Genomic DNA, 14,600 nt, shown 5'->3' with positions numbered 1-14,600 from the left:
ATATTTTTGCATGGATATCTTCTTTATAAAAAGCTTATTCAAAATGAAGCTTATTCACATATTATGCAAAAAAATGTATAACACATTTTCGAAGACCAGATTCTTTCTTTTGTGTTGAGTCCTTGAAATAAACCATGACCACATCTCCTACTGCAGTCTTTATTCTGCAGAGAATTCCTGGCAAATACTACTGAAGTAGCCTCTTCACAGTTTAAAGTCTCAGCCGAAGATTAGGCCTTGAGATTCCTGATAGCAGAAATTTAAAATTGAGGTCAACACACAAAAAAGTATGCTCGTGGGGGACAATATGCTTTTGGAGAGATGCTTTTCATGGCTGAAATTTCAACATTTCACAGATTCAGCTCTTGCACAGGTTCCAGGTGAAGAGGCCAAAGAAGGGCAATACAAATCGATCATTTTATTTGGTGAAATTCATACCATTTAAAGGGACAGGTTCCAGGTTCCTGAAAGCATATAACCTGTGAGAATAATGGAAAGGTACATGTTTGGAATAATCTTGATTGCACCATTACTGTTTAGAAAGGTGTGGTGTGCATGTGTGTGCATGCTTGCGTCCATGTGTGTGTACGTGTGTGCGTGAGTGTGCGGGCGTGTTTACTGTATCTTTGACCAACTCTGTGAATCTGTGGCATTTAACATAAGTTTTTAAATGTGAGATTTTCAACACAATTTCCAGTCTATTATCAACAGAGTCTTTGAACATCAAAATAAACTGCATTTACTTGAATAAATGTGACTTGTACTGAGAGAATAAACTCTGGACAAATGCCAAGAGATCTCAACACAAATTAAAGAAAACACTAGAGCCCCGAACTCGCATAATAAATAAGTCATCCAAATTTATAACGAGTTCACTTTCTTTTCTGCATGGTGTCCTGGCGTACATAACGTAATGGACGACAGGTGGCAGTATAAACCAACAAATGTAGGTTTTCTTGCGACAGCCTTGATTGAATGTCTTACATTGCATTTAAACTCTAATTCTTGGATATTGTTGAATTCTTCACAATTGACGTTTAACATCTGACGTTAGCATTTCTTTCTTCCCATTTCATCAACATTATATAGACCGCTTTAACGTAAAATAGGCCTATATAAAGTAAAATGAGATGAATCTCGGCCCATGCATTTCCAGTACCGTGGTTATGAACCACACGTCAGACTGAGAGGATAAATTGTAACTTTACAGACAGAGTGAGACGTAAATTTGTCTTTGACAGAACATACCTAATCGTGTTATAGGAAAATTATGCAAGTTTTCTTAGGGCAAATAATAACGGAACTGATCATTCAAAATCAATTGCATTTCCGGGTGCAATACATTCCCTATTTATGCAAACTTTTCATACATACAGCCTATCGATGTACTCAAATGTAAGTTCGCGTGTGATTCTTACGTATCATAGATAAAGAGAAAATGATCAAGAGTGTCCTTTAGTTAATCACTTCAACCCAATTCTAACCGAAAAATAAATAAACAAACGCATAAAAAACAGAAGAGCCGCAAACAAGAATACGAATGTATCCTACACCACCTTATACGAAGGAAACAATTATCGTCATTTTCGGACTGTTTGAGAAGTACGCGAATGCAACTTAAAATTTTACATTTGCCATTCGCTCCTAGAAGAAATCTAGGCAACTATAAATATATCTAGGCGATAGTTATGACATTCTTAAATGATACCACCATCAGCAATATGTAATAGGGGCCTATCCAGACAGAATTTAAATTGTTAAAATTCCTGCGGTCAAAGGTGTGTGGCCAACCGAAGACAACAAATTGGTCTCTACTTTGTTATGTAATGATAGCACGCGGGTCAGATGGTGCACGAAATCAAGAAAATCAACCTTTAGTCTCTTTAAAAAAATGCTCACGTGGCCTCAGACGGGAAATCGGGAATTACTCTGGTTTAAAGTAGTCTTCATATAGCCTGCAAAACATGGTAAGTATGTTAAGCTTTAATACACTCTATATATAATATTTTATATTTTTCAAGATATAAGTGTGATTCCTATCCACAAGCTCTTCCTGCTGCTGAACAAACAAAAGCATTTAACGTGTACTCTGTGCAATGTGGAAAAGAACAAGCGATGTGACAACATATCTCTGGTAAATCGACGCACTTTCAAGTTCCAGAACTTGGTGCTACTACTCTAATTTATCAGTTACTATGAGGCACAGTAATTTTTACCGTCCAAAGTTGAATTACGAGTTGTAACTGAGAAAAAATTCTATGATTATCACAGTCTGAACCAGCCCAGGTGTAGCCGACTCTAAATGGCTGCAGTTTAAGGACGTGAAACAGGATAACTTTGCTGTGCTTGAAACTGGTGCTTAGGTTTTATTATGAAGAGTATACATTTATTTAAAATACATTTACTTTGTAATACATTTAAAGACATTTAAAAGACAACCCTTAATTTATACTGCCACCAGGGGTCATCGTGAATGCATATCTCGAAAATGCTTTATCGTCTGCGAATTAACGCTGATATTAGGCTACAATTATGTTATATATTATCTTTAATATGTATCATGTGCAAACCAATGCATTGGTGAAAATTTGCCTCAAAATTATTACTTTGTTCATACGGTGATTACTATATCTATATCTGATGTACTGAATCCCAGTTGGACATTGTTCAAATTGCCATGCACTAGTGAATTCCAGCCACATTCTACATTTAAAAGATTTTCATAGGTACATCATTGATAATCTTCAAGCATTTCCAAAAAAAAAAAAAACAAAAAAAAAAAACAGCACAAGACTGTCAGTCTCCAAAATAATATTCTGGGACTTCAGTTGCTTGTCATTTTCACCATTGCCATTTCTGAGCCAAGTTCATTCATTCTCAGCAAGTCATCGAGGGGTCACCTCCATGGAATTTGTTTTAAAACACGTACGCCTTCACTACTGGTTGATAAAGTGATGTTTGAGCTCAGAGATCAATCGGAGCAGTCTAACTGAAGAGGGCATGGCATATTATGTGAAAGTAGATGTGTTAGGTTCTCATAGTCAGCCTACATGCATTAGGCCTAATGTTTGCCATTATTTTCCTTGCACAGCTGATAATATAATTTTGCACAACAACCAGTCACACACAAAACGCAATGGCAGCTGAGTAAATGGAAGAAACTGTTGTCCGTGACTGAAAGCCAACAGCCCTGTTAGCCTACTTTCTACAGACTACCTCTCTTCAGTGGTTTAACTCCTCCTGCAAATGCTCTGGAACAAATGCTCGGGGATCCGAGCCAGCACGCCCCAGAGAGATACACCAAGGCTCCAGGGGTGTAGTTACACTTGTTTAGTGTCGGATTGTCTGCACTGAATTTATACAGCGTTGTCACAGCGGCTGCGTCCTGCTTATATCATGGCACAGGCAGCAGTGCTGGATTATAAATGATTGACTATGCATTCATTAACCCCCCCTGCCTCCCGTCCCCCGTCCCTCCGTCCCTCCGCCTCCCCTCCCCATCCACCTCCACCCACCTCCCACCCCGCCTCCTATGATCCGTACTCACTGTGGACACCTCCAGCCTGTCCTTCTGTTTGATTGCTTTTATCTGTGTTTTTCTTCTCTACCTGGTCCCCCCGGCTGTTATCAGCCCTTTCTCATCACGCTTGGCTGGGAAAGCAAGCATCGGCGGTCCTCTCCCAGGATCCCCGCTGACAGGAAATCGATGGCCGCGTTCCCACGGGGGGACAATTAAGGGGGCCGGATCCGTGCGCCTTGTCGATTGCGCGGGGTGAAAAGAGCCAATGATAAAATGCCGGCCGGGAGGTGTGGAATAAATGCACAAAGTGACACTTTGGGTGTATGTCTGTGGACCTTGCCCACATGCCTCAGAGTGTCAGATAGGGCCTGTATTTCTCTGGCACATTTTCAGTAATAACCAGAGAAGAGGCTGGTCTGAACTCAGTTTTAAAAATGTATTACTTAAACAGGTTTTAAAAGAATGCTATTACTAACCTGTAGGATGGGCCGATTAATCAAACAGTGGTTTATACACTAAGATAGTTAGCAGTGTATGCAGAAGAGTTGGCACAGATGCAACTGATTGTGTCTAATTTAGTCTCAGACACACAGAATACCGCTTTGCCAAAAAAATGAAATCTAATTAAAATGGCACCTTGCCTTAATCCCTAAAACAAATAATTTCAAGCAATGGCCCGCAACAACACAAAAGCACCCTTCATGCGGAGATATGCAAGCAGTCTGAATATGGTCATGTGTGGATCATCATGCAGAAAACATTGAAGAGCCTCATGTACACAGTGCACTTCGCTTTCAGACATGATGGGATTCAGAAATTATGCCACGGTTAGATTAAAGTGCAATTATGCATGCCTCAAAACTCCAGTAAAAAAGCACAAGTTTTGTGGTAATGTCAGTTCACATTTAACAGGAAAATAGGAGTCCAAGAAGGTTTTTCTTTGTTGTGTTGTGGTGTGGGATGCAATACAGTGTAGATGGAGGTCATGGTTTGCACTAATGAGGCAATAGGTTGCACCATAGAGGCAATCTACTTTATTTTGCACAAAATACTGGCCCCTCTAATGGAAAGATGGGTATTAGAGGAAGAGAGAGCTTTCTGCTTGTCTTGGGATACAGTCAGCTGGTCCAGCTACCTCCCAAAACCTGGGAGGCCTACAGGACCCTGGACAGCAGCAGTCTTACATAGAGGCGTACGCATCAGAGATTTATTAGTAACATTCCACCGATTGCCTTTGTCAGGTCTAGCCAGCTGGGCTCTTTCAGGTGTGAAGTTTTCACTGACATACACACTGCTTGTGCAGCCTACCTACAATCCTCCAAATGATCTCAAACTAAGTGGGAAATTTACCCACTCCCGGCTTTCTGGGAAGGAAGTAGTTTAGCACAGCCTTTTGGTCTTTGGAAAACACCTTTTGCCTTTGACATGCCTGTGCGGTCCTGTCTTTTATCCCATCTGGAGGAATAAAGATTGTCGATACTTTTACATGCATCTGTATTGTCCTATCAGCGGATGTGGTACCAAACGCGCAGCTACATGTTTACGCGTGGCGCGGCTGCGCATTACTGCAGTGCGCATTTCCTGCCGTCTAATTGGTCATCCTGCTCAACTGAGCCGAACCCAATAAAGCCCCTTCGTGATGCCCTGGATCCGCTGCAAGTATCCTTGTGGAGTCATGTGCTGCTCTTCTCTCTGTGTAAAGCAGGCACTCTGTGTTCCACAGAGAAATGCTGTACATGCTTTTGTGCTGTTTATGCCACACGCGATACCAAACGGTCTATAATTGGATCCCCCTGTTATTTTATGACCTTTCATTCAATAATGGGTTTGAACGATCACACATTTCTAAGGTCACAGCTTTGCATATAGCGTTTTTCAATCTGAGCTGAATAAAAAGCAATATGCTGCTGGTTGATAAAAAAAAACAATAAGCATTTGTTGGATTTTTAATTCCCCACTCCGTGGTAATTCAAATTATCCACCATAAAAATATCCTGTTTCCCAAGCACCAAATAAGGCAGAGGATCGTAGTGTTGCTCTGTCTGAAGTGGTGTGCTGATTTCCTTTCTTAACACGCCAGTAGCACAGTGCTGCTAGCTTCGGGTGTTATTGCCCTTAATTGTGAGACTCATCCGTGAGGTGATACGTTGCATTCAGGGTGTATGAAAACATGGACAAAATGGCCGAGATCGAACGAACGCGCCACTGTAATTCTTTTCGGGTGGGTTAGATCGGAGTCAATTACCAGCACATGTGCATGGTGCGCAGGGCGGGCCCTGCATTACATACAATTACACCTTATTCTCATTTAATTACCTCTAATTTAAATTCAATTTGACCTGATTTCATTCACTTACGGCACATTTTAATTCAATTATACCTTCTCAAGGTCAAGGACAGCAGTGTCATGTCGGAAACATGCAGGAGATATGCTTCTGTATGTGAGGTAGTTAATATCAAGTTATATCCTTCAGAAAATGGATGATGTTATTTTTTTTCTTTGGAATATTGTGTTTCAAAAGGGATATGATGTGCTGTCCATTCAAGAATCCTTTTTTTTTGCCAAACACATATTTGAGAAAAAAGTAATCATCGTTATTGCAATAGTCCCACCATGGACTGTAGCATACTGTACAAAAAGGTGATCAACCTTTCTGCGAATTATCGAGGCCCCTTTTTAAATGGCACAGATCAGGATAAATAAATTGCCTTGTGCTGTTTAAAAATAAGCGGACAGAATTCCATTTTTCCTCACAAAAGTCCCGCACCTGTTTTTTATTTGGTTTATACCTCTGCTGCCACTTGTCGAGCAGCCTGTGCTCTCCACTATATTATTGCATTGTATGGTACACCATATACACAATAGTGGCACGGAAGCTTTTCTCAGTATTTCATATAGTTCATATAATTAGTCCTTTTGTGCAACCTACATGCTCAGATTGGTTATATGGGCAATACATTTCCTTTTTTCAGGAACCTCATTTCCTTCTCTTGATGAACCAGCGAGGGCAGCATCTGGGCGCTGTGGTAATGTTAAAATTAACCGCAGGAGCATCAAAGAAATTTCCAGAAACTTTTTTTTTGAAATGTCAGCTCTCGATACCAGGTTTCAAATTTAGTAAAGTAGGGGGCATGTCAAAACCGAGCGCTCCCAAGAACCGCCAATCGGCTGTCAATCTCGATCTCTGCCGAATCATTTCACTGCCTGTCCCAGCTCTCTCCTGTTTCGTGTGGAGGAACCTTCAGCTCATACTTTGGGACTGAGTCAGTGGAATTGATCAAAATGGGTGAGCAGGCTGTGAAAAATTATACTTTCACGGTATTGTTACTGTTATTGCCATGGCTGACAGTTTCCTTGCTAGATTATATTTGGTTTGAAAACAGCTTTGACTGACCCTCCAGGACCCTCCGTCATTGTCATTTTATTTTGAATGACCCACAAAGCCCAGGTGTGAAACTGGCTGTGAAGACAGATGAAGGAGCTGGGCTCCTCGGCTCAGACTTTGGCCAGGCAACCGCTTGCAGCTGTGGTGTTTGAGAGCAATTGATTAACTGACATTTCCAATAAGCGGAGTCCGGTAAAGTCTATAAAGACTGTCAGGGAAATACAGCAGAAGGTCTTGAGTGACTGATTATATGAACGTGAACTAGAGAGGGCAGTGATGGGACTCCCGTTTCGTGTTCATCCGCGAGAAAAGTGGTGGAGTTCACTGGAGCGTTGCGTTTCCCGACAGCCAGACACTTTTTTCCAGGCCCCCCCCCCCTCGAGTGGAGCTAGTTTTAAAAGGATGAACTGCGCGTGTTAACCGGTTCAAAAGCAATATGCTCTGGAACTACACAGCACCCCGAGCGTCTCCACAGATTACTGTAAAACACTTATCACCATCCTCGTGTTAAAGTGTGTTGGTGTTGCTCAGATCTGTGTCCAGTGAGACAGAGATACCTTGAGCCAGGAGTGTAATGCTGTGCTCTTTCAGCGCTAAAAGCAAATCATTTGTCTTTTTTTCCTAATTTGGAATTTGGAATAGCCAATAGTGCTTCTTGTGTCAATGCTGTGCTTCCAACACTTGCTTACATGCCAGTGGCTATTTGACGTAATACAGGTCAAACAGTACTACAGGAGAGAGCTATCACTCTGAGTGCAGCTGGAAGCCTGTGGGCATCTGGTGCAAAATTGCGAGGGATTAGCATAGCCGTGGCACAAGGAACAATCCCAGATTTAGTTAATCCCGAATATGACATTTTCATGGGACCGCGATTGATACTACGAAAGCTGATTTGCATCTCGGCCAAATGAAAGCCTCGCTGTGATCAAAGCCTTCGGTCCCAAGTGGCAATATTTGATTGGATAAGAGAGGTATCCAGGGCTATTTGTGGAGAAATTGGCTTGCATCACTCCAAAAAAAACCGGGGAGTAATTTCCAGCCTCTTCCAGGGCTCATCACAGTAACTGCCAGTGTTTGACTTCATCTGTCAGAGTGAGCAGGAGCGTGTCATTCAGAAGCGCTAGTTAAGGTTGTTAGATCAGTGAAACCCCATTCTCTCCGCAGAAGCTGCTCAGTAAATACGTGGTAATGATAATGTCTCTGTCCGGATAATAATCCACTGCTCAGCCTGCTATACTGGCTCCGAAAAAAAGAAGAGGCTGAAGTATCGAAAGGAACGACCGTGAGATTACCTTCACCGTGAAATGTGCTGTGTGGAATATCTTTGCTGCCATTCTAACCTCGATATTTTTTTCTTTCCCTCAAATAAATGCTTTGTGCATGACCGGCAGTTTTCATTGCATTTATTTAAAAGTGTATTCATAATAGATATATAATTATGTTTTTACCGTAGGAAGCAAGCAGTGAATTGGTGAAATAGTGAAATATACTAAAATCAGTGCAATTTACTTGTTCACCAGTCTGAAAATAGGGCTCGGAGGAAGACTTTTAGGGCCTGATTTAAAACCCTATTAGCACACACAAAGCCAATAACAGGACCATGATTGGTTATGGTATTTGTTTTGCACCAATCATTGGTTATCTTATTGGTTTTGCGTGCTCTACAAGGTTTTTCTGAAGGTCTTAGTAAAGCAGGTCCTTAATGTGACACGGACTGAAACCCTCCTATCCTTGGGCAATACTAGAGCCAATCATGCATACATGAAATTACCCATATGAGAATCCAAGGCAACTGTCTGTGGCTATTTAGTACTTCTGTGGAGTGTTATACAACATGAATCATTTTTTTTAGTCACACTTACTGTACATTCATGAAAACGTGAGCTCAGCAGGGAATGATTGCCAGCTCTAGATTTTTTGTATTTCCTTTCCAGTATGTGGCTGCAGTTCACTGTCATGACATACTGGCATGTATCATAAAGGTACTGTGAGTTGTGCATGTCCTTTTCTGGGTAGCAAATAGAAAATCCAGTTAGCCTTTCTGTGGTTGTTGAAGCACTCAGATTTGTTCAGGTGATTGTGGTGAAGGGTCAGGGCCATCTCTAGAAACTTCAGTCTGTTGATGAATTCCATTTCATTCTGAACTTGGTGGAGCCTTTCCTCAGCAAACAGTCCTTGAATAAGTTCCGCATTTTAAACGAGTATTTAATGGCTTAATATTGTACTGAGCACAAGTATAGTAATGAGAAACATGATGAGAAAAAGAATGTATGAAAGAATATCTTGTTAAAGCTAACTGCTTGACATGCAAATGCATATGTTGGCCTTCAGGATCTTTTGATGAGAACGTGTATGGATGTGATCTTTCCCCCACATCGTCTCAACACAGTCCCCATTGGGCATTTTGTCATTATGACAAAGTCATTCCGATATTCCCTTTTGAGAATGTTCATTGTAGTGGTTTATAGTTTTCTTGGTCTGTCTCTGATATATTTGTCTGTCAACATGAAAGGGATTAACTTTTGTTTAGTAACTGAAAAAACCATTTCAAAGTAAAGTTGATATTAGCCTGGGTTATATAACAAAAGCTGTCAGTGCCTTTTATCTTCTTTTTTTTTTTTTACCTCAAATCAATGTTAATCTATGACTTAGTGTGGATATAGGCAGAGTTCAACCACTTGTCATGACATACATTGTTATCATGGATTAGAGCAGTGATCAGTGCTGAGTGTGTGAATGTGTGCTATAATAGGTAAAATTGGTTCAAGAAGATGAGTGTATGGTAGGCCTACTTGTTTTATATTCAGTTTGATTATTTCCACTACACATATTGGCTGGTGACCAGAGTCAGTGATACTGTTACTCCTCTGGTGATTGGTTGATCCTGAGGTGAGAGTTGGTTGCTATAGGGTGGTTAGCGGCAGGGTCTGGGGAGAGGAGTACTCTTTGTCAATGCGTTTGCACCAGGGGGGCTACATGTTTCACCGCAGGTCAGGAGGTCAGCCTTGTATTTAGCTAGTGGTAAAGGTCTTCACGGGGATCAGAAAGAACAGTCATCCGTGCTCATTCAGTCATACGGACACGCCCCCCTCCCTCCTCCCCCCAGCTTTGTGTGTGCTTTACCCAGGACATGAACTACGAGTAATGGACTTCCAGGGCTCAATGACGTGCGAAAGGGAATTAAAGACAGGAGGCCCGGAACAATTACAGCGGGGGACAGTGGAGCGGGACGTGGGCCTGAAGAGAACAGGCTCGAACCCGGGGCGCGGAATTAACTAAAGCTTACAATGCTACAGCTGGCGACCGGCGGGGAGCGCGGTTCTGAGGGGAACGGCTACGTCGCGCAGCGCTGCCTTCCAGGTGGCCCGGGCCAGGCTGGCCCTTTTCAGATCACTGAGCATTCTGAGGAGAGGGAGAAAGGGCACATTGACGGACAAGGCCGGGGTCGGGGGGCTTAGCTGTGGGGTGGGGTGGGATGTTGTACTCTGGGGAAGGAAGGGGGAGGTTTGGTGGGTTGGTGCGGTGGTGAGGGGAAGCCGTTGGAAAGAAAGATTTAAAAAACGTATGTAAAAGATAATGATTTTTTTTGGCCTTGGATCAAATCCAGGCTGTTCCAGTGCCGACTGTGGCCGGTAGCTACACTGGGTGACGTGCGATTGGTGATTGCCTCGCCCAGGGTATGGGGGTGTTCAGTCAGATAGGGTTCCTCCTTCACCGCTATCTAGCGACCCCTGCTGGTCAATCGGATGCCCATAGTCTGCGGTCAAAGCCGCAGGTGAAAAGTCTTCCTCTGACTCCACTCTGTGCAAGCTCAGGTGTAGTCCATGGTGTGAACAGAAGCAGACTGGCAGCACCATGTTTCAGAGGAGAACTGCCTACGCTCTCTCTCAAATCGACTGTGGGGTTCTCGAGTGTACACAGCTGTGGTTGCACACGATTGGCCAATCCAAATGGCCTATGCTCAGCCCCAAGTTTTGGTGTAAAATGTATTTCTTTTTAACGATAAATATCACACATTTTTGAACATTACGGATATTTTGACAAATATGTAAAATATGTTCTAGATTTTTCTAAGTCAAGATTATTATAATTGAGGCTTTAAAGAAAACCGCTTGGTTATTTTTGGTAATATCTGTTGCCAAGGGGGGACAGGTCCAGCATTAAACAGTGGCTGTTGAGGATTCTCTCTCTCTCTCTTTCAGTATCAGTTTTGTGGGGCACTAAGGCGAGTTTTCAGCCCAAGTACCAGAGCCACGGAGGACAATAGCGCTCTGACAAGGCTGTGGCACTCTCGGTCCCGGTGTGGAGCATGCTTTTCTCTCCGCTTATTCATAACGGCAGCGTCTTTGTCGCATTACTGTAGAGCGTGATTCCCTTCCTGCTGTTCAGGGATTCACTGCCCCCGCTGACCTCATTCGAAAACCTCCGCCATTACATTTTTCTCAGCCGGCAGCGAGGTCCTGACATCCACCTTATGACACGACATTCGCAGGTTTCTGTGTGCATTCATACACGCTGTATTCACTTTCATTCTGTTTCGACCTTCACATGAGAATCCTCAAATCAGATGCAATAAATGTAATTATATTTCTACATTCTGCAAACTGTTCCCCTCTTAACATACTCAGCAATAGCAAAATGATCGAGACTAGCTGAAGGTAACACATACGGTATTAACCAAAGAAACTATATAAATATATTTAAAAAGAGTAAATATAAATATATTTAAAATTCTATTTTGTAAAATAGAACATGTTTTTATGTGCATGGATTCACGAACAAAAAATGCAGTACCTTCATTTTCCAAGGGCAGAGCGCAAATAGTTTTGTAAAAAGCATGTGTAATTTATCTCAAAGTGCTCTGTACTTTTTGTTGGTTATGATGTAACATAGTGAATAATGGATGGAGCAACTTGTCTCGGCTTGTTGGTCTGTGTGTGTGTGTGTGTGTGTGTGCGTGTGTGCGTGTTTTGTGTTTCTGTGTGTGCACATGGCAGACTTTCTAATGGCCATTTCTCCGATTCTTAACTGCATCCAAATTAGTTATCCCCTTAATCCCTTTCCCTTAATTTTACTTTTGATAATGATACTAAATATATATTTTTTAAAAAACTATATAATTGCTGACTGAGGCTATTTGACCATCACTTCAGTGTGTTTGCGGACAACTGAGCTGTGACTAAGATTAGGAAGGAGGGACACCATTAGAACCGGAATGGGCCAAATCTGTTTTTCTTTCAGATCTGATCTGTTTGGTTTTCCCCAGACCTCCATTTCAATATTTGCTCAGGTCCTTCACAGGAGGGTCTGAGAAGCCTGATCCTCTTTCTACCGGAAGGTCTGGGTACATCTCTGCGTATATCTATGCGTTTGCGTGTGTGTGTGTGTGTGTGCATACACATGTACATGTATGGACTGCACTGGTCCGTTAAAGGATACTCTCCATGAATAATAAATGAGGTGAGCTTGTGCTCACGTATCTTTTAATAGCCGTGGCCTCCTATCAGAATCTGTTTCATTTCATGAGGTGCAGGTTCACGTTGCCAAGCTTCTGTCTTCAGATAACAGTGTTTCATTTCAGAGTAGTTTAACCTTTTGCCTGCGGTGCAAAACAGCTTTTGAAGAAGAGAGCTGCCATTAAGTAAAACAGTGCCTTTTTTGTTGTTGCAAGTGTGTGCTGTCCGCTATCATCTCCTATTTCAGTTTGCTCATAATTTTGTTGATCAACAGTGATTCATCTTGAGGATGCTGACCTAAGGTTTTGGCGAAACTGCAATGAAATGCTCCTTCACTTCTTCCAACTTGTCTCTGAACTGACAGAGAATACAGAAATAGCATTTTAATTAAGGCCGGCTTTTTCAAACCGTAGATTTTAAAACATCTTGTAACATGTAACTGAAAGGTTCGGGTGGTAAACAGTGAGGAGATGAAATTGGACACAGTTAGCCAATATGCTCAAGGACACGGTGGTCTTGTGGGCAAAGTACTCTTTTTAATACATACAAACACACTCATTCCCACACACGGGCATGTACACAGACTTAGGCACACATGCATTTAGACATGTAATGCTATCCGTCAACACAGCAGGGGGCTGCTTCCAATAAAGACTTTACATAGCAAATAAAGGAAACCTACTTGGGAATATTATTGTAACACCGCTTCAGCAAAGTGCCACTGAATGTCAAATCCGGCAGTCTGTCGGCTCCGCGCAGCCCTGCAACCTAATGAAGGAATGAGAGAGCTTAAGTGGGATGATGTGGATTTATTTGGCCGCGAAATTCATCCGCGGCTCCCGACGTAATTCCTTGCGTGAGCTCCGGGGAAGACAAATTGGTCGGCTTCCTTAAGGCTCTCTGTTTGTGCGATCTAATTACCGAGCGCAGCGGGAGCCCGACGCAGTGTTCGCCACAACAAGAAAAACATATTCCCATGCTGTTTTACTGAATGAATTTACGATAAAATCGTGTACATTTATTTATTCTTATGCTTTGGCCAGTGCGCGCATTTTATTTGCGAATTTTCTTTTGGGAATCGTAAGATATGTGCAGTCATATTGTAAGGCTTTTAAAGGATTTTCCTATTCTTTTTCTTTCTATTCACCTTCAATAAAATGTCACTCATTAACTCATGAATTTATTAGAAGAATGTCTCACTTGTACATGTTTGTTGTTTAGCCCAGAACTGTAAAATTTTCATATAAAATGTAAATTACTTCTGAAACACAGAAAAATATAAATGTTTTCTTTTATACCACAAGTCGTTAATCCTTTGTAAGCTTCTTTTTACTCATTCTCATCTCTAATAATATAAGGTAAACAATATAACTAGTTTGATGGCTTGATGCTCATAATGCTTCATAAATATTCAATGAACCAGGCGTTTGGGGTACATCTTCGAAGGGCCACAGTACAGCAGTGAGAGAATGCTGTGTCTTCTGTCCCCCCCCTCCAGGCCACGGGGCCCTCGGGCCTGACCGTTCATGCTCTGCGGGTGGGGCCCGGCCAGGAGCTCCTCGGTGCCCTGACCTCCTTCGTGGAGGAGAGGAAGCTAAGGGCGCCCTTCGTCATGACCTGCGTGGGCAGCGTCACCAAAGCAACGCTCCGGCTTGCAAACTCAACAGCAGGGAACAATGAGGTACTGGACTGGGCTGCTGAGATTACTGTTGTTGCGATCCAGCATTTTAGTTTTAAATGTGAGAGAGTGCCTTTTAAAAGGTCATTTTACAGAAGTAGTGTTATAGCATATGACACTGGTATAATGGCAGTAAGTGCAAAAATACTTTCTTTAAAAAAATACAGATAAAATTAATATATGGGAAAGTTTATGCTGAAGCAGCCAAGCTGTGCTCCTCCTTTCAAGAAAAAATTCTGCAAGTAAAATGAGAATTGTGAAACTCGTAAGAAAATATAACTTTCTTATTAAAACGATGATGTTTTTCAGCTTTCAACAGACAAGAAGGCCACGGAGGCCAAACCTTTGCTTTTAATAATAACCCTAGATTTTCTCACAAGGGAGTGTCACACCTTTCATTTTACATGCAAAAAAGCGATCTCGTCAACATCTTTGACGAACATGGCATGTGTTGAGACAAAACGTTGCTCGGTTTTCACTGTATTCTTCTGCCTGGACGTCAGGTGATTCATCTTCAGGAGCGGTTCGAAATCGTCTCCTTGGTGGGCACCCTGAACAGG

General features: G+C 42.1%; 1 protein-coding gene across 1 annotated transcript in view; it reads left to right on the top strand.

Annotated features, from left to right (window-relative positions):
- Positions 1-1,811: 1,811 nt before the first annotated feature.
- LOC118229364 (bifunctional protein GlmU-like) overlaps positions 1,812-14,600 on the top strand; it is a 13,431-nt gene continuing 642 nt past the window's right edge. The window contains exons 1-3 of the mRNA XM_035421273.1: positions 1,812-1,967; positions 13,861-14,043; positions 14,544-14,600. The exon at positions 14,544-14,600 is cut by the window's right edge and continues 642 nt beyond it. Coding sequence (XP_035277164.1) covers positions 1,965-1,967; positions 13,861-14,043; positions 14,544-14,600 — 243 coding nt within the window. The 5' untranslated portion in view covers positions 1,812-1,964. The remainder of the gene's footprint in view (positions 1,968-13,860; positions 14,044-14,543) is intronic.

This window comes from Anguilla anguilla, chromosome 6, assembly GCF_013347855.1.
Source record: "Anguilla anguilla isolate fAngAng1 chromosome 6, fAngAng1.pri, whole genome shotgun sequence".
In the NCBI taxonomy this organism is placed as follows: domain Eukaryota; kingdom Metazoa; phylum Chordata; class Actinopteri; order Anguilliformes; family Anguillidae; genus Anguilla; species Anguilla anguilla.
This window is presented reverse-complemented; position numbering and strand designations above follow the sequence as displayed.